Source organism: Zootoca vivipara, chromosome 4 (assembly GCF_963506605.1).
Source record: "Zootoca vivipara chromosome 4, rZooViv1.1, whole genome shotgun sequence".
Classification (NCBI taxonomy): Eukaryota; Metazoa; Chordata; class Lepidosauria; order Squamata; family Lacertidae; genus Zootoca; species Zootoca vivipara.
Window position 1 is genome coordinate 40,378,322 of NC_083279.1, and position 23,948 is coordinate 40,402,269.

The window sequence follows — 23,948 nt, forward strand, 5'->3', positions numbered from 1 at the left end:
TTATTTGCCTCCTGTATTTACATGTATTTATTTATTTTGTTCTTTATCTCATAAAAAATAAACTCCACTTGATTGTAGAAAACCTCAAAGCGTTTAACAAAAGATAAAACAGTAAAAACAAGAAAAATTCACAACCCTACTTTAAACATACAAAAGTTAAAATACTAAAAGATTCAAATTACCTCAACTTTCTAAATAATATTCTAAGCATAGATGAAATTTGATGCTGAGTGCTAGCTGAAATGAATAATCTTATTCGGGCCTAAGTGACCATGCATTGAAGTGGAACGCTTCTCTGTTATTGCTCTTCTATACAGAAATTTCACCATATAAGCCTTCTTTTTTGTGTTTAGGTTTTACATGATAAGGCCATGATTCTCATGGAACATCTTATGCTCAGGTAAATCAAGGCTTTCCCCTTCATAATACAGGCAGAAACTGTTTAGGCATGTCCGATATGTACGCGATTGCACACATGCAAATTGCGCTGAACCCGGAAGTGACCGAAAAACTTTACCAAAAGTGGTGGAATGGGGGCAGGGCAAGGTTGGAATGGGGTGTTTTCAGGCTTTTTCAATGGTGTTTCAAGTATATGTGATTTCACTTAAACATGTGGTGCCTTGGAACGTAACCCCCTCCCTCGTGTAAATTGTAAGTTGCCTGTGCTCACATGCAGTGGCTGCGGAGAGGTAGGGTGGCGTGTATGCAAACATTTTGATTTGGCAAGTGGCCCTATTATGAATAGCTTGCTGTAGCAGGAAAGCTTCTCCACAAATAGACAGGCTGCCTTGCACATCAGGTGTACAACAGGCAAATCAGTTTATCCATTTCCTTTAGCAAGAATTTGAACATTAAATCTATAGTGGCTAAAACAGTGCTTTTCTAACTGTGTTCTGCGGAAAACGGTGTGGTTCCTTATTGTCAGTTTCTCAGTGAAAAGAGCTATAATGGTGAGCAACTTTCCCTAAAATGCAACTTGTCTGACATTAGCCATTTCTCCCCGGCACTGCATAGCTGTAGAAATGTTTAGGTGCATTCCAGTAAGAATGGAATATGGAACATATTCTAAGATTAGGGTCCTCTGCAATGTATAGGGATTATATTGTAAATACACAGGGATCCTATGGTAGACGTGCAGACGGATTGATGTGAAAAAGTGGGTTTCCTGGGCAGAGATTATCTGAAAACCACTTAATACACCTTTGATTTATTGCTCAGTCTTTCCCACTTACAACAACAAATACTGAAATAGTATCACTTGCAAAAAAAACAACAACAACCCAGCAACACCCTTCTGCATGGTACTGGTACAGTATATTGTTCAATTGTTAAGGCTCAGGAAACGTTAGTAAAACAACAAAGCACAATGTCATTTTTTATACAGAACCATTTCACATTACTGTGTACCATGAGAACAGGTTGTGGTTTACAACATTGCACCCTGCTGAGGGCAATGAAGCTGGTAACAGTTGGTGGAAAAGGTGTGGCATGCCAAATATCCTGGCCAGAAGAGACAGCCCTTTCAGTCTCAGATCGCCCTGTCTCTTTCTCTATTTGACCTCTTAGTACTTGGCTGCTAGTGCCAGATCTCTGTGTTTCACCTGACTATTGTTTTGCCAGTTCTTACGGTATCTTGTGGAACTGTAGAAGGAAAGTAACAGAGCATTTGGACAGTCAATGTTTCACTGATTTCAGACGTGCCTGTCACAGACCTCAGCCAGCAGAGCTTGACTGGAAGAACAAAAGGGAGCTAGCAGAAAGCTGGTCTCAGACTTCCTTACAGCTGCTGCACTCAGAGAAAGAAAAGAATCTGAACAGGGAGGGCTAGAGAGAAAAGAAGGGGAAACGTCCCTGAAGAAAGTTCCTACAATGGAAGAAGCGGGAAATAATGGGACATTGGATCCTGTCTGTTCTGCAAATGAACGTCCATACTCCCAAGTAATATTAGAAAGTAAGTTTATTCACTGTTGAGTGAATAAATCCTTTTTTTTACCAGATTAATCAAACTGGTGTGTGTGTGTGTGTGCGCGCGTGTTAATGAGAAGCTTTTTCTTTCACTGTTGTTCTGAACTGACCTACTTTTTAAATGGCATTTGAAATGAGGAGGACACATTAATGTTCATCAGAAAGGCTTAAACACAAACTTAATCTAGTGTTGATGAATGCATAACGACTTTGAATGGCAAATACCATTCACCTGTAACTTTTAAATTAAGGAGAGTTTCAACCACAAAAACAGAAAGATGCTCCTTTTCAGCAGGGCTCGTGCAGGAAGAATTCCAAACAGATATATGATTGTTGTTTATTATTATTTTTATTATATTATTATTATTATTTTCTTTCATAAAATGTATATACCGCTTGATACCGTAGTAAAAAAAACCACCACTCAAAGCAATTTACAAAATGATAGAACGATAAAATAAAATAAAAATTACAACCATACTTTAAAACATAAAACAAAAGTTAAAATACTAAAACAGATTAAAATCACCTCAACTTTCTAAGCATCTGGGTAAGCTAGTTTAAACAGGAATATTTTTGGAACAGAAAAGAGTACAGTGAAGGTGCCTGCTTGATTTCAATAGGCAAGGAGTTCCGGAGTGCAGGTGCTGCTGTACGAAACAAAAGCGGAATGGGCATTATGTGTGATAATGCTATTTATTAGTCACTGTTCTCATAGGAATGATTCAGAGCAACTGACACAATACCCACTGATCAGAAATGGGGAACTTCAGGTGTGTGGATCAAAACAGGCACTTCCCACAGTGCCTCTGCCTTTGCATTGTATGAGCAATTCCAGCTGCCAGAAATTAAGTGTCAAAGCTTTCCTGCTGTTCTCAAGTATGGGGTCATGTGGACACAGAGAACGGCAAAGGAAAGGGAAAGTTTAAAACTTCTTGAACTATGATATGACAGTAGTACAGAAATGAATGTGTAGTTATGTATAGACACTAAAGGCGCAACTAACCTCAGTGCGGGACACCTGCATTCAGACTCGCCCGCATATTTATTTATTTTTAAATGAGCTGAACTTATTAGGTTTTGCAATGCTGTGAGCAACACTGGGGTGGTGTCTGGGAGGGCTGCATTTGCCCTGGAATCAGTCCCTGCAGTTACAGCACTTGGTCTGTTTATCTGGAATCACAGTCACAGTTTATTGCCAATTAATCAGTGTCAAAGCATTTTTTTTAAGGTCATTCACAAAGCATCGTGTTAAAAAGATGTGGGATTGCCCTTTGGTTCTATAGCAATCTTGATGGGTGTTACTGACTAGGAAGAGATATCACAGATTAGGAGAGAGCCAATAGCTCATATTTTAGTGGTGGCAAAGTTCCAAACTGCAGCATAATGGAAAAATATAAAGCCCCTAGCAATGAAGGAAGAAGGTATGATTCGATTGATGCAAAAGCTTACCATGGCTAAGAATTTGCATCAATGAATTTACAGGTATCATACAGTGAATCCCAGATATAATTATGATTGTGCAGAACAATTGTTCCTGATTCGAGAAGTAACTGACACAGCTAACTAGCAATACAAGAGAACTATGATTCTTTTTGACAGCAGTTTATTGCTTAAGGTGTGGGGAGGAGAGTGCACATCTGTCTGTCTGTCTGTCTATCTGTCTGTCTATCTGTCTGTCTACTGGAAAAAACTAGAGGTGGGGCTCTGAAACTGGAAATGAGCCCTACCAGGAGATAAAAATACGTAATACAGCGGTACCTTGGAATCTGTTCCAGAACTCCTTTCGACTTCCAAAATGTTTGGAAACCAAAGTGCAGCTTCTGATTGGCTGCAGGAGGCTCCTGCAGCCAATTAGAAGCCCCGGAAGCCCCATCGGAAACTCGGGTTCCAAAGAACGTTCGTAAACCAGAACACTCATTTCCAGGTTTGCGGCATTCAGGAGCCAAAACGTTCGAGTACCAAGGCGGTCAGGATCCAAGGTACGACTGTACAAAAGTTTGGATGCCAAACAAGCCTTTATCCCCAGTTTCAGCTAAGACCAGCTAGAAACATTCATCTCTTTCTCTCTCGCACACACGCGCGCACACACACACTGCCACTGCCTCTCAATTTCAAAATCCCAAACTACTTTTTTCTGCTCAAGCTTACATCCCAGTGATGAAACTGACTGATCCAAGTAATTAACTAGCATTCGGTCTAGTAAGGGAATAATTAACTTGTAGCCATACCAATATGGATTCTAAGGCCCTGGATAGTGAATTAAGGATATGCTTACCTTATATTAAGCATACTTACTTGCTTTTACTAGGCTGAAGTTTTCCATTTCTTTATGTGCTGCAGCTGTTTTTTAAATTTGCCACAACTCTATCCTTTCAGGCCTTGATTTGACAGGAATGTTGCTCTTTGCTATCCTGACTTTAATGACACTGACTGCTGACCTGGTATTTGTGGAGGAAGTCTTCTATATCTACCGTAAAATCCCACCCTCCAAAAGATCCATTTTTATTTGGATAAATGCAGCTGCTCCAGTAAGTTGAATAAATAATTTAGTTGGGTTGGGGCAATTGGCTAAAATGTTTTAAAATGTTTTAGAGTTCTAATTTTGGTTCCTCTGTTTTGTTTTTGTTGGGTTGGTGTGGGTTATATGTTTAGTTGGGGTTGGCGGTTATTTTAATTTGAGTATAACAGCAAGCTGTTTGTTGTTGTAATTGTTATTATGTTGTTGTTATTGTTATTGTTGTTGTTTTGTTTTCTAGTGATTTATTGGTTTGTTTGTTGCTTGTATAGGATATTTTGTTTTTTAATATTTAATGTTCTGTTGTGTTTTTATATATGTTGTAAGCCACCCAGAGTGGCTGGGGAAACCTGGCCAGATGGGGCGGTATATTAATAATAATAATAATAATAATAATAATAATAATAATACACTAAGCATGGAAAACCCTCTTAGTACTCACACACGGGCATCCAGAGATGACCCTATTACTGGGTCTCTGGCTATGCCTTCCTCTTAGGGACAGGCAATAGCATACATTATTTGCATGCAGAAATTCTCAGGTCCAATCCCTGGCATCTTCAACTAAAACTGGAGTGGGGAACCATCAGATCCAGGGGCCAAATGTGGCCCTCCAGGTCTCTCTACCCAGCTGCTAAGACTCTGCCCAAGCGACACACACCCAGGCAATAGCTCTCACTGGCGCTGCTCTCAGCTCTCATTCAGTGATTTCATGTGGCTGGAAAGTGCTCTTGAAATGATGGAAGATAGAGAATGGTGTGTCTGGCCACATCCACTTTTACCTACCTGCTTTTTACCTACCTGGACCACCCCAAGTAGGGCTTCTCCATCTGATGTTTTCTAAAGGAAAAGTTCTTTAGAAAGAGTTCTAATCTGATATTCTGATCTAATACCTAACTCGAGACTAGATAATATTAAATTGTGTCTAAATCTGAACTGAAGGGATATTCATTTGAAAGATAATAGATTCCCCCGCCCCCTGATCTACTTAGTTAATAAATGGGTTTTGCCATGAATGTTCCTCTCTCTTTCTAGGTGATTGCCACTACGTCATGTATTGGGATGTGGATTCCTCGCTCAACAATGTTTACAGATTTTACTGCAGCAGTGTATGTTTTCTCAATCTTTTTAGATATACATTTACCCGTCTGTTTCCATTTTTAGGCAAAATGTTTCCAACATTAAGGAAACAAATAGTTATCTTGTATATGTAGGAACAGCCCTTTTGTTAAAATATAATCCTTTATCAGGTTTTTTTTGCGTGAGGAGAATATACTGTTAACTCAGACTTTGATGATAGTGTAGAAACTAATAATGGCACCAACTAGATAAAAGAATGGAATGTTAAACGTGTGTTTGGGGGGAGTGTATTATTTAGTTTGTGCACTTTAAAAGTCCACAGACTCCTTTGACTGGCAGCTGCATTGAAACAGCAGAGCCCCTTTGATTTCTCAAACGTATTCTATAGAGCAAGATTCTGACCTGTGAGTGGCATTTCACCAGTTTTTTCTAAATGGTTCACTGCAGTTTCTTTTTTTAACAAAAAACTGCTGAAAAGAAGTAGACCAATATAGGAAAATAACCCAAGCTGGAGATCTGTGTGATGAGGCTTGTCAGCTGTAGAACATACTGTAAAGGGAAATAAGTTGCATCCTTTGGCTTTTTGTTCTTTTAAACAAACAAACAAACAAACAAACAACAACAACCCAAAAGCAGCTGTGGGGGATGCAAATTAGACTGATGCTGTGGCACTGAGGAAGGATATTTAAATTGCCCTCCCCTTGCTATTTCTCCTAAAACAAAGTTGTCTCACCCCTTCAAAAACAAGGTAGGTTTTTCAGGGAATGGCAATTCAAGGCATCCCAGTAGGTAGTTACTGAACCATGGATAGCTCCAAGTGAACAACAACTTGCGCCAACAAAGGCTGGAGGTGAACTGAGGTCTTATGAGTCCACCTCTTTCAGGTTCCATCCTTTGGGCCTGAGGACTGTGGCTCTTAAAGGACCATCTCTCTCTGTCTGTAACCTCCTGAGTGGTGCCCTCTTGAGCAGCTATGGTACTGTGAGAAGTACTCAATTCCCCTGGCAAGCCAAAACTGGGGGACAGCCCCTGTGAGGGTCCCTGCTCAGGCTCAGGCTCTGATCCAGCAGCGTCAGCAGCCTGCTCCAGTTCCTCACCTAGCAGAACAGCAGACCTGGGGCTCAGCCAGCTCTTCGTCTTCTGAGCTCAAGCCTGCAGCCATGACAGTCATGTGTGACAAATGCATAGACAGGAGAGCGGCCGTGTAAATCTTAACATGTGGTTGCCTTTCCCTCCCTCCCATAGATTTTTTGCTATCGTCATCCACAAGTTCCTGCTCATGATGATTAAAGAATGTGGGGGTCAAAAACAATTCCTCAGGCACTTTGAGAATGACCACTTCAAGATAAGTACAGGCCCTTGCTGCTGCTGTTGTCTTTGCCTCCCACATATACGCATCAATAGGTGAGTTTCTCTATAAAACCTACCAGTTCTGAAGGTGAAGGGAGGGAAATCTGCAAAACATTTGAGTTGGAAAGGCTTTGGTATAATCAGAGTTTTGTTATTATTAAAGGGAAAGGGTGTGGTTTAAAGTCAGCACATTCACATCCGTTTTCTTACACTGACATACCACCTTCCTTCCATCCTGGAACCCAAGGTAGCATGCCCCCTTGGGCAGTGTTTTGGTTTCAATCATATACTTAAAGAAATCTCAAAGCCAAATATACCTGCATATCTGGACCGAGTGCTGCCTTGGAATTCTTCTAGGATGCGGAAATTGGACAGCCATCATTTGCAGATGCTCTAGCTCTGGATTCTCTGCACTGAGCGTGAGGACTGCAAGATCCACTCTGTATGGTCCTAAAACAAGAACAGATGTTTGCAATAAGTTAGTTGAACCACTGGGGGGCAATAGACAGAAAGGCAACCAATCTTTCCTTGACTGATTACTTCTGTTTCCTCTCCATGTTTTTAGTCAGCATGAGTTAACATGTGACCATGCTAACGTATTGACTCCATATGGGCCACATGCAAAACCTTTGCTTAGAATGGCATTTCACCCATCCCATTGCAAGAATCGCCTGATATTTGTTTTGCTGTCATGTTATGAGAAAGGAGGGGTGGGGAAGCTGCTCTTTGGTTCTTCCGTCTCTTGCCTAAGAAGTTTTCACTCTTATCTATGTAGAGATAAGATGGCTGCATGGGAACTGCTCTTCTCATGTATGTCTGTAGTGTTTTGTAGTGACTGTTAGAAATAAATTAGGTATGCTTTTTTTAAAAAAAAACCTCCACAGCTTCGCTTCCGTTACTCTGCTGCATTTGAGGTGCTCACAATGAGCAGATGTGAGTCCATTGCACCAGGACCTGTTCTCTGGGAATGCTGTGTCTACATTCCTGTGATCGGAAGGTCGGTGAAGGTGCTCCAGTCACCTAGCCCATGAACGCGCTTAAGATGTGGGCTGAACAGGGCGTACTGACACTAGACTGTGAAAAAAGATGTTGGAAGTAGGTGGGAAATCAGTTTCAGTCCAAGGGCGGCATTCCCTTCTGGGCAACCTTCTGAGGGCCACATGCCAGTGGTGGGCCGAGCCAGAGTCAAATGTGGGCGTGGCAATTAATGTAAATTGTACCTTTGTACAGCAGGCTAGTTTCTGCACACACCCCTCTCTATCCTCCACCCAGACCAACGAGAGGCACCATCAGAGTTCAAGAACACATTTCAGTGAGGCAGAAACACCCAGGGTGTGGTGCGGGGCCAGTGAGCGGGGTGGACAGGGAAGAGTTTCTAGCACTAGGTAGAAAGAACTGGAGGACCACATTTAGCCCCCAAGGCCTGAGGTTCCCCATCCCTCTTTCAGAACCACTTCCTTACTCTGATTCACCATATGAGCTGTTTGACAATGGAACAGACTCCCACAAGAGGTGGTGGACCTTGGAAGCTTTTAAGCAGAGGTTGGATGGCCATCTGTCATGCATGATCTAGTTGAGATTCCTGCATTGCAGGGGATTGGACCAGATGAGATTTGAGGTCCCTTCCAACTCTACAATTCTATGGTCCTTAGATGGACAGAGGGTAGAGATGTCACTGAAGCTTGCATGTTCTCAAACAGTTCCTTCACTTCTTCAAGAAAGCAATAAAAGGTGATCTGCCAGCTCATTTGTACACTCGTTTGTACTGTTTATAGTTCTGTAATTATTTGCAGGAGTAAAATTGCCACTATAATTATATCATTATTATGCAATTATGGCTGTATTAATTGAGCAATTATATTAAGCCAAAGTTCATTAATATAGCACAGAGTACATTAAATAGCAGCTTGCCTTCATTAATGAGAGTGTCTGAGGTGGAAAGAGAAGGAGGTTGGATATCTGAATAAAGAGAGGAAGGAAAGATGTAATTGGGGGGGGGTGTTTGGCGTCGGGTAGGGATATTTGCTACTCAGATTGTAGGCAAAAGCCCAATACGTGTCAGTGGATCAAGATTCCTACCTCAATCTCCTTTGAGATTATGAATTTGTCCTTCCCCTTTTTTATTTGGCAGGCGAACACTATTTTTACTGAAGCTGGGGACTTTCCAGTTTGCATTCCTCCGCCCTGTGCTAATGTTTCTATCAATAGTACTTTGGACCAATGGAAACTACAGTCCCTCTGATGTAAGCAAAGGTTTGAAGAATTTATTGAAACTTAACAAAGGATGATAAGAAATATCTGTACACCTAAAACTGTTTTGAATTAAAAAGTACCAATCAGAAGGTAGTTATAAATCACCATGGTCTTGCTATGCTATGACACAGAATACAAACATAGAATAAAAAAAAACTAAAAAGCTGTAATAACAGTAGAAAACCAACTAAATATAGGTTTTTTAATAATTCAAAATAAATACCTAGGGCAGAGACCTTTCCATTCCACTGGAAAAGCTAATTGAAACAAACACGTCTTTAGTTGACCTGCTTAGTTACTGGCAGACGCATGGGACAGAGCCAAACTACTGTAGGCAATGTTACATGTGTGATGACATTTAATTGGGGAAAACCTTCGGGAGGCAAATGTGGCCCTCCTAGTTTCTCTCTCTGGCCCTTGGAATTCTGCTAAGTCACATCCCCTCTCCCAAGCCACACCCCTCACTGGCCTTGCTTGTGTTTTGGCTGGAATTGAACTCTGATAAAGCCTCTTGCTTGTCTGAACAGAGCACAGAGTGGTGCATGTGTACAAACTACTTTACAAGGGTAAAATTTGTATTTGTTGCCATACCCACCTTTGCCCCCAGCCCCAGCCCCAGCCCCACCCACCACTCATATGTGAGCCCCTGAAGGTTGCTGGAAAAGGTTTCCTACTCTAGAAATAGCAGCAGGGAGGAGGGAATTGGTGTTGGGGAAAGACGTAGAGATGAGAGGGTTTTTTTTAACCTTCCCCACCGACTTGAATGTATTGATTTCAGTGGGTTTGCTTCTGAGGGTGGTGTGGATGCTTTTGGTGCTGCTGAGTGTGTATATGAGTTATACAAATAAGTTTGTTCTGGAAGCAGAAAAGGACCTGCTGTGGAATATATTCTGTGTATCTGTTCAATGTATCTTTTCAGTTATCTCCCAACGGAGCTGCCATATGGATTAACTGCTTCATAGGTGTCCTTACTATCATTGCCCTGTGGCCAATTGGAATCATGTTTCAACGAGTCCGCGCTCTCCTTAACTGCAAGAAGATTATCCCTAAATTTGCACTTTATCAGGTGAGATAATTAAGACTACATTGCAGGCCTTAATTTGAAATGCTTCGGGAAGACAGCTCTATAGTCAGGTGCTGCAAACCTAAAAGAGGAATTCAAGATCAAAGACTTTATTACTTAAAGCCTTTGAAGTATGAAAGGTCTTCTTTGTAGCTAACTCCTATTTTGTGATAGCTTCTTTCAACATTTTTGGGTGACAATGGAGAACTGAGCAATATTTAGAGTTTTTAGTCTTCCTAAAGTTTTGCATGGCAAAAATGCAACACACACAGAGTTCCTTTTCCCTACATGGAAGGAAGTGGTGTAGAACAAAGACATATCCTGTGATACAAGACTAAAGCCCAGGGCGTACTTCTAAGGACTATGGTAGGTAGTGGTAAAAATGTGATCGTTTAAATGGTTTCAGAGCACCACAGTTTATTTTGTGCTGTTTCTCCTACAGTATATATGTCAGCTTCAAACAGAGTAAATTCCTTTCAGTTATATGGGATCTACTCCCATGTCAGAGTGTGTAGAGATGCTAATTTGTCTCATTGACGGAACCTAAATTCAACTTAGCTGGACCCAACCTACAATTTATTTTTAATTGCCCCAATATGCAAAGGAGAAAGCTGGTGTAAAGGGGTGGATTGGGGAGAAGGAGTTCAGATTCCTACTCTACTATAATACTTTCTGGGTGACCTGGCATTCAGTATCTTACTTCCTAAGAATGTTGGAATGATAAAACAAGCAGAGGGAAAGCCATGTGTGATGTCTTGAGCCACTAGGAGGAAGGACTGGGGAAGCGGGGGAATAAATAAAAAACCTCACTTCTCTTCATACAAACGCACATGCACACACACACACACACACACACACACACACACACACACCTGTTTCATTGGCTCCTGACACACTGTGTGTAGCATCCCAAACTGATCCATGCCTCATGGCTCTGACTCTGCTGGCTTTAAGCCTGGGGAGTCCATTGCTGAGTGTGCTCTTAATAAGGGACTTTAGTTCTCCTTCTAGCCTACCCTTTTCCACTGTAAGGTGAACGCCATGGCAATCAGCCATGCCTCCTCCTCCAGTGCCCCACCCAATAACATAGTGGATCACAGGAGATGGCAGTCTCTGGGCTGCCTCTCTGCCTCTCAAGACTAATCTTCAGAGTTTGAATCAAGTCCATAAAATTTGATAAGTCCAAGTCTACGCTGAGGGCATAATGCAACTTTCTACAACCAGGTAGCCTCCAGATGTTTTGGTCCAACACATCTGGAAGGCACCCTATTGGGGAAAGCTGGAGAAACAATAAAACATTACATATAGGAATGTGCAACTTGCCCCTCTCTTGGGCCATCTATTCTCTAGCTCCATGGGCACCATGTTCTTTCACTAGGAGAAAACATGCACTATGAGTATTCATCTTTCAACACCAGCCTAAATGCACGGCACCCTCCCCCTCATGCTACTTCCAAACAGAGAACCTTCTGTGGTGTCATCCCTCTCATGGGGATTTACCTCTTTATTTTAATTTAAGGTAGAAAATGTATATAGTTTTTATTGAATCACGTTCACTCTGCACTAAAATGGGTTTTGTTTTGTTTTTAGCATGACAATCTTCTTTTTCTGTGTGTTTATGTAGTTTGCCCTCATTTTGAGTCAGCTCCAGGCAACCATCATCAACATACTGGCTATGGAAGGGGTAATTGCTTGTGTGCCTCCACTTTCTTCTTCAGCAAGAGGAGCATGTAAGTTGCTTGGGTTTCAGTTTCTATGACAGGCTAAAGCGGGTTCATTTCTACATTCACTTATAATGTATTCCGCCTCTGTAAATTATATATTCCGCCTCTGCAGGCCCACTGTAAAAGTCCTACTGTCATTGAAATCATGACATCTGATGCTCCAAGTAGCATTACCCATTCCAACAGTTGTCCACTACAAGAGTTTAATGAAAGCAGGTTTGAGCCCACCTTTTTTCCATTCCTGGTCCTTAAACCTCTTGCTCTTTTGTTCCCTTTTGATTTGCCAGATATGGACCAACAGCTGCTCATTATGGAAATGTTTCTCATAACTCTGATCTCACGAGTCGTCTACAGGAAAAGAAACGATGACCTGGAGCTTCCAGTGGTTTCAGACCAGGAAACTAAGGGAAACAAACAGGACAGCAGGATCAGTGTGGAGGGCAACATTTTTTAAAAGTAAGCACCAGTAATTTAAGGGCTGATCAGATATTAACTGGGACAGCCAAGATTCTGACCAATACATTTTCCATGGCAATGTAATATTGACACTAGCGGAATAAATCCACATGAGCCGGGCATTCAGGGCTGGGAAGTGGGTGTCCAGAACTAAACTGATGCATTGCACATTAGCTAAAGGAATCATCCAGTGGTGTCATGTTATGCTTTGACATGAGGACTATTATAAGGAGAGCTCACAAGTGCCAACTTTAGCTAACTTTCCATTGTGCTTTCCCATAATCGTCTGGTGTTGTAAAAAAGGAAAAGAAAAAAGTCTGTGATAAGTCTAGCTATTACTCATGATGGTTAAAGCTAATTGAGCTTTAAAATGTAGAAGAGTAAAACAAAAATTGGACTGGAGAACGACTTATCTCCAAGTAGCATGGTTTCATTTTTACACAGGTGTCATAAAACGATGTTGCTTAATCTGCCGGAAAATCGTGCATTTTATGGAGCCTTGTTCCAAATTCCAAGCTGTTGCATTAGAAATAAGAAAAACAAAAACGTATTTTCTGTTGCCTTTATGATGGGTAGAAGTAATGATTAAGACTATCTCAACAACTGTCATCCAAGTTTTACTACACACTGATCCTGATCCTGTAGTTGTGCATTGCTATGGTGGTGCACAGAATGGCATGTGACTAATACTGGATGCCGAAGCAGCACTAGGATGTGGCAGAGAATAGGCAAGGAAAAAGAAGGGGCCAGGAGGTCATCATCCCCTTCTTAGGTGTCACCAATGCTATGAGGAGGAGCAGGAGAGTAAGCCAAAGAGCTGAGAACAGGCAGAGTTGCCCTAGGACAAATATCAGTTTATTGAACTGTGCTTAGTATCTATATCTTTGAGTGTACATGCATACAGTACATGCATCATAGTTTAAGTTCCTTTGTTCTTGGTTCCGTTTTGCTAGCCAGTAACATGGGAAAACCAAAAGTCTCACAAATTCTAGGGCTTCAAAGAACATGCAAGGAACAGAGAGTGTGCATGAGTGTGCTAGTTCTGGTTCCCCAATTTCCATGTTGCATTCTGCATCATCCAGGGTGACTGACTGTGCTAGGGAATCCTACTCTATAGAGGGTGGTTTCTGTGCATTTTAACACCCTGGGAAATCAGGGTTATGAAACCTTGGTTTTCCTCCACATATAGAGGTGGTTTTCCTGCTGGAAACAGGTGCTGATGATGGAGGGCAGAGCCTGTGTACTTATGCAGCCCCACCACCCCACACATGTTGCTTTAAGTGCTATTCTGAATGCCTTCTTGTAATTTAACTCCTGGGCTCAAGGGGCAAGATCTGATTTATACATACAATCACTGACGAGGTAGGCACTTGAAAATGCAACCTCTCATGCAAGAGATCTGTGTGAAAAAGGTCATTGCATCATTCTGGCAAGTCTTCCAGACCTTGTTAAATCATAGTTTCCCATTATATCTGATCCAGGTTTAATCTCATGGGTCGAAACCAAGAACTGCGATTAAACTGTGTCTTAATAAACCCTATAAATGTTTCATTAGATTCACTGGCTTATGAGATTATTCTATTTCATTTATTGGCAAATTTCTATATACCTCCAACATGTCATGGCAGGGAACAGCATAAAATTAATAATAAAATGTCATTCATAAAACAAGTACTGTAGAAAAGACTTTTACATCCTGCTCCCTTAATCCCTAACCGTTGGTCATGCTGGTTAGAACAGATGGAAGTTGTATTCTAGCAACATCTGGATGGTTCCCACTTCTAATGAGGGAGAATGAATAAAGATGAAGTAGAACAATCCTTGTTCTTCATCTAACAAATATGGTTTATTGGACTGTGCCCACACTAGGCCAAAGCTTGCCACATATTTTCAATTATCTAACACACAGCACTGACTGCTCTCTTAAATTACCAGTAGGCTTACAAAGAAATCCTATGTACACTTATTTGGTAGCGGGCCCCTTTGGGACTTTCTTCTGCATAAACATGCATAAGATCGGACTGTTAAAGAATCATGTAGGGGGGCCAAATGTGTGAGAGAAAACAGATCCTACATCTTTAACGGTTGTGTTGAAATCTGAATGCCAGCAGGTTTAGTTTGCCAATCCCTTCCTCTCTTCCTCTTTTGCCTCTTGCTAGGTAAACACTATAGCTTTCTGGAGATATTGGTGTTAGGATAGAACTAGTGTTGACTGGTGGGTTGAAACAGTCCCACACAAGCTTTTTCTTTTCTTTTTTTGGTAGCACTTGAAATGCCTGTAAAACCTGTGTGACCAGCTACTGTTAATGGGACTCACTTCTCCCCCCAAAAAGATTATCTGCACCCACGGTCAACTGTACTTCTATTACAGGGAAGGGAGAGAAACTTGGGTCAGTTTTCATTTTAATGCAAATCTACCTAAACACAGTTAGCTTTCAAAATCCACACTTTCCAAATTATGCAATGCAGTTCTCCAGCCAAAAAATGTGTATATTAGGGGAAGGTGTGCATAACAATGTATGTATTAGTGGGGGGGGGAAGCATTGAAAGTGCATTCTAGTTGGGAAAATTGCATCCAAATGTGTATATTAAAGGAAATACACCTTAAAATGCTGGCAATTTTTGGTGATGACTTTTTTTATATTTTTAAGACAGAAACTGATACAAAAATGTGGTGAACTGAATTTCAGACTGTGAAAATGAGAAACAGAGAGAAAGTGAGACTGGCAGATCCATCCATCCCTGTTCTGTTCTATCATCTTCAGGTCTGAAGAATGATCAACTAGACACCTCCTTTTAGAATCACAGTCTTGGCTGCTCCATAATAGCACTGTAAGAATAAAAGTATTGAGTATTGAGTTTTTCTGCAGCCGGATCCTAAGTATGTATACAGTACTCAGAAATAGGTCCCATTAAGTTCAGTGGCACTTACTCCCAAGTAAGTGTGCGTAAGATTACAACCTTGATCCCCTCCCCTCGCTTTTTGGCTGAAATCACTTAGATGAATATTTGATCTCTTCCATATAACCCTATCACATTCAGCCAGCAAAAGGAGTGAGCTAATTGTTAAATTCAGTTCAACAAGTTCCTCATTAAGAACAAATTACCCGAGTTTGAAATCTGCTAATTTTCCAATCAGGGTGAGTGTTTGCACTTGTGATTTGGAAATAATTACCACAATGTATAACATCTGAACCTATGTGGAGGCTAATGAGAGAGGGATTCATTTCTTTGGGATTAGAAAAAGAGCTGAAGTGATTTAGGTTGCTGTATAGCTTCTTTCATGAAATACACATGTGAGCCTCTCGTATGCTTGAGAACTTTCAGAGACTGTCCCAGTGATTGCTTCAACTTACCTTGATTCTGTATTTAGCTCTGTTCCCATACTAAAACAACTGATTTCAAGAAGGTGGTAAAATGTTAAAAAGCATTCAAGATATTCAGGCCTCTTTTAGATGCTCTATCTGGTTTGCGTCATTGCCATTCCAAATATGGAGGTGCTCATTTGTATTATACCCATAATGCAAATGAGACTGCATGCACTTCCCTTACAGGAAACAAACATTTTTTATGCTCTTGGTTTCAATCACAGATTTTTATGAGTGCAAACCAGGGCACTGTATATATGAAACCCATGCCACAGCATGGTAATAGGTTGATGGTACCACTGCTGCTATTTAGAGTGCTGCCATTAGGTAATTTTAGAGACTGGACTTCATGGTGTCGTAGGGGCAGGTCACGCTTACATGGCAATGTGTATTACTTCCCTTAGTTGCCTCTGAGGCTCCCTGCAAGGCTCCCCCCAAAGTTGATGAGCACTGCCGTTCAAATGGTGTGCAAGTGCCGCATCATGTGATTATGTGGGGTGGGGCTTAGCTCCCCCCCCCATTTTATTCAAGTTGACACCCCTGCTTAATAGTATTTACAGTCTTCCAAGTAGCTGCGTAGAGGAAAAACCCACAAGGTGCAGGTTTGGCTCCCCACACCCCCAGCCACCCAAATTCTCCACCACCGCATAGTGATGTACTGCTGAGCTGGTGTGGGAAGGCTCATGCCTAGCTCATGTGGGAAGGCTCATGCCCAGCTCCCTAAGCCGTTCCTCATAAGGCATCGTTTCCAGGCCTTTGACCATTTTGGTTGCCCTCCTCTGGACACGTTCCAGCTTGTCAGTATCCTTCTTAAACTGTGGTGCCCAGAACTGAACACAGTATTCCAGGTGAGGTCTGACCAGAGCGGAATACAGTGGTACTAATACTTCCCTTGATCTAGATCAGCCATCCCCAAACTTTGGCCCTCCAGATGTTTTGGACTACAATTCCCATCTTCCCCGACCACTGGTCCTGTTAGCTAGGGATCATGGGAGTTGTAGGCCAAAACATCTGGAGGGCCGCAGTTTGGGGATGCCTGATCTAGATGCTATACTCCTATTGATGCGGCCCAGAATTGCATTGGCTTTTTTAGCTGCTGCATCACACTGTTGACTCATGTCAAGTTTATGGTCTACCAAGACTCCTAGATCCTTTTCACATGTACTGCTCTCAAGCCAGGTGTCACCCATCCGGTATTTGTGCCTTTCATATTTTTTTTTTTTGCCCGTGTAGTACTTTACATTTCTACACGTAGCTGTGTCACTGTGGACAAACAGGCTGCTGGACTGGCTGGACCTTTGGTCTGGTCCAGCTTCAAGACTCTTCTTGAGTTCACAGAGTGTAACATAAATAAATGCAGAGAAATATTGTGACCGTTATACAGCCATTCAAGGTAACAAACGTACAGTATTGCTGAAGGAAAGGCGGTACCATTGCCTGAAACGCCTTTCTAAAACAGAAGAGAAATGTGCTAGGCTTGGGCAGTTTCTTTCCTGTTGCAAAGCTAGTACCCACTGAATGAGGACCAACACCAGCAATCTGTCTCCCAAAGTCATACCAAGATCCAAACATCAGCAGTGCAGTTAGATAATTTTTGACTCTGGACTTAAATTACCTGGGGTGGGGAGCTCTTTAGATAGTAATGTATATTGTCTCACTTACTTCAAAATATGCTGTGTTTGCTCATTCTGCTGTGTGGCCCAAAATGTTGATCCTAAAGTTCTCCTCCTGATTGTACCATGGCCAAGCATTCATCTAGAGATGAAAGAGGGCAGGGGAGCAGTAAAGTAATTTTGGTATAACTAAAAGCTGGCAGTGTTATTATTATTTATACCATGGCAAATGAAAAAAAACAGCTTTTAACAGGGTTGGGAGCATTATTATTACTGACCTCATATCAGAATTTTCAGGGAATTTAAAACCTAGCAAATTTGTGTTGTACCTAATGGACCGTTTACAGTCAGGCTGACAGAAACAGTGTTGTGGTTTCATTAAAAGGGTTTGTTCTACTCAACACGGCACTGCAATCGCACGATTGCCACATAAATGCCGGAACGTATTTTTGCAAACCTACCGGTGCGCCCAGTGCATAAACTTCAGAAAAAGGAACACATTTCCTAAAAGTTCATCTCCTTCTCTAGTCTTGCCCCTTATCGTAAGTGGCAGACAATTACTTGGTGAAAAGGAAAACGTCAGATGTAATATTTTTATTATTTTTAAATTAATTATCAATCTAATATTTTAAAATAAGACATGATACACAGGTGGAATTTGGGTGTGGGATGAAGTGGTAAAGATAATATCTGATGTTTATTATCTCTATGTTTTTGTGATTTGTAATAAATGCTATAAACCAAATGAAGTTAGGTTTGTTTGTTTTTTTAACCGCATTATAAAATACAGTAGTTTGGATCCAAAGATCTTCTGATAGAAGCAGCTCCCTTCCATGGAAGTTCTCCTTCGCTGGATGGAGGAAGATTCCTTCTCTCAAAGAAAAGGAACCTTTGGCTCCAGACCAATGGGCAATCTTTGTTCTATAGAACGCGACAGATCACAGCTATGCTTTGTACCTAACAAAGAGATGAGACGCCTGTGAAGCTGAGCCTTGATAATTTTGTCATGCTGATTGTAAATGGAATATCAATATCATAGGGAACACAATTACCAATCGTACACATGCAGGCCTGTCAAGCAGCAATAGTGCTGTACGAGCAACAACTCTGAGCTAGCCTATATAGTCATGGAGATTTCTCTTGCAATTTCCTCCGACCCTCAGTTTTCCTCACTCATTATCTCTGGATTGTTTGTTGCTCCTTGGATTCAGCATTCCAGTTCCATTATCTTTTGTCTATTGCCCTGTTACCATGAGCCTACCTGCTGTTGTCAATGGCACTAGCAGCCCCTACCCCTGTACTATGTACAATAGAAATCTTTCATATGTGATTTGGTTGCTCTGGATACAGGCAGTTTGCTATGTGCTGGGTCCTTTAGAGCAATAAATTAAAGTGCTTCTTTGCAACCTTTTCCCTTTCCTATTTTTTTTTTGAGAAGAGTAAACATTCTCTCTGTGGCTTTATATGGACAATCCAGCTTCAGCAAACCCCCTGCACTGGCTATATAGCTCAGATTACAAATATAAGCTTCACAGATGAATGAACTGCAATACAATTCAGGGGGCAAGGAGGGCTTCTTCCTCCTTTTCATCCAGAGGGGAAGATTTGGGCGCAACAGGTGAGGAGAACCAATGGCAATTATCCTCAAGAGGCAATTCAGAATTCTGTGATTAGTTAATGAGCCCAGCCCATTTCCTTTCGAATGCATAGTCATATTGTAGATGTGCATATTGGACATACAGTCCAATCCTATGGATGTCTACTCAGAAATAAGCCCCGCTGTGTCATTGTAACAGCAGTCTGTGCTGCAGTTCTGTCTTCTCAGAGAGGAACAGAACTGTCACTGAGAGTGGAAAAGAACTGCAGTTTGTGACAGTGGAGACAGAAGGTTGATTTCAGGTCTTCTTCTTGAACGTGCAGGGCATTCTGAAGTTTAGTCTGGAGATACAAGAAAATAAGAAGAGCCCCCTGGGTCAGATGAAAGGTCCATCTAGCTCAGCATCCCGTGCTCACAGTGGCCAGCCAGATGCCCAATCATTTCTGTGCTGTATCTCTGACAGAGCCATCCCAAGAGTTTTTGGTACCTGAGGCAGGCCCTACAATGGTGCCCCCCCCCCCGGCCACTTGCTAGCAAAGGAGGGCTTAGGGAAGGCCTACACTAACAAGCAGGGAAAGAAAGACTGAAATCAGGATCTTCTGACCTGGTGGATCCTGCTGCCTGAGGTGGTCACCTCAACTTGCTTCATGGGTGAGCTGGCCCTGATCTCTGGCGGTCTAAGACCAACAACTTTTCTTACTGCAGGAGAAATGTATGTGGTTCCTGCGGCAAAATAAATGGTCACTAGATGGCACACTAAATTCACTGTTATGGATTTCTTGCCATTCCTACCTGCTCAGTGTTTCATCTGTTAATAAAGGTTTAGAGGCAGAAAGGGGAAGGAAGTGAACAGACTTTATGCTTTGTTATGCTTAAACTGATCGTTTGATGGTTTCTGATCAATACACAGTTTTATTAATCCTGAATGTGGGAAATCAACTGCTACCCCTGTATAAGGATTTTTAAACAATTCGTTTTCAGTGCTGTCTGGCTCAGAAGAAAGTCTCATTCTTTACAATAGGGTTCCCTGACAACTAAGCATGTACAGGATTGCAACCTTTGTTGCTTTTTATATTGTAGGGCAGTTTGTAACTGTGGCTTAAGGACTCTCTGAATCAGTGACCGGTCCAAATCTTCCCACTTGGTACTATAATCTAGAATCCGTTTGACTCACTTTTGGACTACAGAAGAGGACAGGCATCCCCAAACTCGGCCCTCCAGCTGTTTTGGGACTACAACTCCCATCATCCCTAGCTAACAGGACCAGTGGTCAGGGATGATGGGAACTGTAGTCCCAAAACAGTTGGAGGGCCGAGTTTTGGGATGCCTGGAATAGGATATAGCATGAAAATCCAACCCCAGTATGGGGTGGGATGTAAGTTTTGAGCAAAAATCAAAACAAAATCTAACTCAAGTTTTGTAGAATGAGGGAAGGACACTCACACGCTCATAAAGATTCCAGAAGAAAAATATTAGCAAAGTTGGTTTTCCCCATAAAAAGTTTGTTTCAAATAGGTCACATTAAATGATTTTCTAATGACAAAATTTTGCAGAGAAGACATTATCTTAGACTTTGGGAATTCATAATACTAACTTATTTCAAATCAAATTAATACATGCCAAATATGAAAATACAGCAATACAACTTATAATCAACATCTTATAAAAATTCATGTGATCCTCATAAATGTTAATATTAAAACCATAGCTGCTTGGGACACAAAAGTATAGGACACCACACTATTGGGAAAAATGGCATTTAAATTAAGAGTACTCAGAGGCCAATGTGAAAACACACACATTTATTTGGATGCGATTTATTTGGTACAATTTTGTAACTTACGTTAATATTCAGAGACAATGGAGCTTTCCACCTCCAGCTTTTGAATGGTTCTAGTTATCTGAGTTTCTTAAATTCTTGTTTTCCTTTGGTCATTTCTCCTCATGTGCCTCTACATCCTGGAACAGTAATATGAAACAGAAAGATTATTTAATTTTGTTAGAGACATTTTAATTATCATACATCTGAAATGATCTCAAAAAGATAAATTCTTGCTTTAAATCAGCACTGCAATTGTTTTTCTTTTATTATGTTAATATTTTTCAGTTCATTTTTAGTTATTATGGACCTGATATAATATTATAACTCAATAAAAAGAATTAAACAATGCCCTTCCAAACCCACAGCTGCTTAATTATGGTAACTCTCTTCTTTATGCCTTAAAAAATAGTAACACTAAAGAATCTTGGCAGATTTAAGGTGACAAAGCCCCTTCAAATTCATATTACAAAATGTGCATTTTAAAACATTAGACAGCTATTATTACAACATGACTGAACATCTCCCCCATCAACTCTTCTTTTCAGTTACCAAAAGAAATATGTAAAGCTACAAGCTTTAAAGACATTAACAGTTTACTTAAATATGAAAGCATGTCTATCATGCAGCTTGACAATGCAATCCTACACGTCTACTCAAAGGAAAGTCCCATCAAGATCAATTTGACTTAGTTCCAGGTAACTGAATACTGTATAGGATTGTAGCCTAAATTTGTTTGAGGCAGGCAATTGCCTCTGGTAAGATATTTAACATACAAGGCATATGCAGCGCTTTTTAAAAAGAAAAAGGGTGCCGGTACGGCATACCTTTGAGTACCCCCAGAAAAAAGCACTGTATGTATGTGATAAATTTGTTGCAATGCAAAATCATCACCCCTTTGGAGGAAATGTGGGAAGGCTTCCTTTGCTATTTGTAAAAAGGTGTACAGTACAAGGAGCTGATTATAAAACAAGCCCCGAGCTAAGGGAGAAGACAACACAGAGCAGAGATCCCTAACCTTTTGAGACTGGGAGCACATTTGGAAATCTAAGAAAGTGTTGTGGGAACCACAAAATACCCATTTCATTGAAGACAGACTGGCAATGCAGTCACCTTCCCACAAAATATATAACAGGAAAATATATCTATATTCTCCCCTAAGGCAAATAAAACACAGTGTTATCAGTTTCCTAAATGAGCTTCTCTGAGACCCAGTAAAGTTTTTCCATCTCAATTTCATCTGGTGGACCTCCAGCTTCTCATATACACAAATAACTAAACGTCTGTCTCATCATAGGACTTCTGGCATGGCTCTTTCCATTTTTATAAGTTCTGGGTTGCCTCTGGACTTCTTGACCAGTTGTCCTTAATAGAATTTCCACTCCATGTCTCCACTTTTTGCCATGTCTGTCTCCTGTCCCTTTGGTTTTTCTCCCCAGACTTGCCTTTGCCTTCTTCCAAGCAATGAAAAATGGCTGGCCATTCAAAAGCATATAGCTTAGTGAGGGAGAGGCTTATTTTGGCAATAATATAATGGGACTATTTAATAAAGGGTGGCTCATCTGTGGCCCTCCAGATGTTGGACTCCAATTCCCTTCTGTCACAGTCATCATGGCCAATTATCAGGGATGTTAATCTTCCTACTGATTGTAGTAGAACCTGTAACCTTTAAGGGGTTCCTCAGTAATTAAAAAACAGCTGGAAGTCAGCTTGCCCAGCACTGCCACAGCTTCTTCAAGTCTGTGCACCAGTGTAATATTTAGTGGAACCTCAAGTTAGTACAGTATTCTACATCAGCTTGGTTCCAGTTGTAGACAAGAAATTACCAATTTTAAAAAGAAACTAGTATCTCTCGAGACAGAAAGAGAGGCAACATCAATGCCAGTGAGAGAGACACCATCAGTGGTGGCTGGTGCCATTGGGACTGGTAGGTTGGAAGGCAGGGAGACCAACAATGGATGGAGCCAGAGTCAATGACAGCTAGAGCCAGCTATTTCTAATTTTGTCCTTATCATCCTCCCTGTTGAGTTTTACCAGAGGCAACACTGAGACCAAGGAATAGGAGGATGCTGACATACAGTGACCTCCCCCCCCCCCGAGTGAATGTAACTAAGAACAGAAAGAAAGCAGGGCTGGCTGAGAGCACAAAGAGTTTGGTGGGGGTTGTGCCCCACTTGCCCTACTGGAGCAGCCTCCACCAGGTACAAAGTCAGGTGTATATGGTCACTTCAGACATCACCTGTTTAGTGAGCATTCATTCTGATTTATTTGCAGGGAGGTATATGGTGCTGTGTCAGGCCATCGTTGTGTCACACTTCCCAGCACATTTTCTTAACACTTTCCTTATCACAAAGAGGAAGCGGGTTTTCTGCACAAGAGTGTCAAATCAGAATAGAATAGTACATAGTACAACGAAATTGAATGCCATCCCATAAAAAACAATATAAAAACACAATTACAGCCACATACACACCCATCACAACTCCCCAGGATCATATTATTTAGTTACAATATTTAAGATGGTTACAGCTCTTGGATATATACTGTTTTTTAATCTATTTGTTCTTGATTTAATTGTTCTGTATCTCCTGCCTGAAGGCAACGGTGCAAAAAGACTATATCCAGGATGAGATGAATCCTGTAGAATATTATTTGCTTTTTTTAAGGCAACGGGAGTTGTACAGTTCTTCCAGAGATGGGAAAGGATGACCAATAATCTTTTGGGCTGTGGTTATGACCTTCTGGATCACTTTCCTATCCATGACTGTGCAGCTGGAAAACCAAGCACATATACAGTATGTAAGAATGCTCTCTATGGAGCCTCGGTAGGAGGACACCAGCAGTCTCTCACTCAGCTTGTTCTTTTTTAAAAGTCTGAGGAAATATATTCTCTGCTAGGCCTTATTCACCAGAGCAGTTGTATTCACACTCCAGGTCATACTCTGCTCGATGGTAACACCCAAAAACTTAATTATAGCCACCCTCTCCCCGCCCATATACAGGGGCTGAATGTCCGCCTTTCTCTTCCTGTAATCCACCACCAGTTCCTTGGTCTTGGCAGTATTAAGGACCAGATTATTATCTCCACACCAACCATAGAGCTGCTCCACCTTATCCCGATAGGCGGACTCACCCCCCCCCC

At 41.3% G+C, this 23,948-nt stretch overlaps 1 protein-coding gene and 1 long non-coding RNA gene across 5 annotated transcripts in view; one reads left to right on the top strand and one right to left on the bottom strand.

Moving 5' to 3' along the window:
- The window catches only part of LOC118085066 (uncharacterized), a 44,793-nt gene extending 23,154 nt beyond the window's left edge, over positions 1–21,639 (bottom strand). For all 4 annotated transcript variants that reach the window (XR_004692605.2, XR_009557461.1, XR_009557462.1 and 1 more), the window contains exons 1-4: positions 20,831–21,639; positions 17,440–17,532; positions 12,182–12,354; positions 7,231–7,363 (exon numbers count right to left, since the gene is read on the bottom strand). This is a non-coding gene — a long non-coding RNA (uncharacterized LOC118085066). The remainder of the gene's footprint in view (positions 1–7,230; positions 7,364–12,181; positions 12,355–17,439; positions 17,533–20,830) is intronic.
- On the top strand, positions 1,641–13,487 carry LOC118085065 (organic solute transporter subunit alpha-like). The gene is made up of 8 exons (XM_035115348.2): positions 1,641–1,951; positions 4,345–4,496; positions 5,519–5,592; positions 6,809–6,967; positions 9,045–9,156; positions 10,086–10,232; positions 11,854–11,959; positions 12,241–13,487. Exons 1-8 carry the CDS (start codon positions 1,870–1,872, stop codon positions 12,405–12,407), a joined length of 999 nt encoding a protein of 332 aa, XP_034971239.1. The 5' UTR covers positions 1,641–1,869; the 3' UTR covers positions 12,408–13,487.
- Positions 21,640–23,948: the final 2,309 nt, after the last annotated feature.

Excerpts from the sequence above, each read along its gene's own strand:
- LOC118085065 (XM_035115348.2), top strand. The coding sequence starts at position 1,870 with ATGGAAGAAGCGGGAAATAATGGGACATTGGATCCTGTCTGTTCTGCA. Across the intron at positions 4,497-5,518 it reads GGATAAATGCAGCTGCTCCA|GTGATTGCCACTACGTCATG; the intron begins GTAAGTTGAATA and ends CTCTCTTTCTAG. Across the intron at positions 10,233-11,853 it reads CTAAATTTGCACTTTATCAG|TTTGCCCTCATTTTGAGTCA; the intron begins GTGAGATAATTA and ends GTGTTTATGTAG.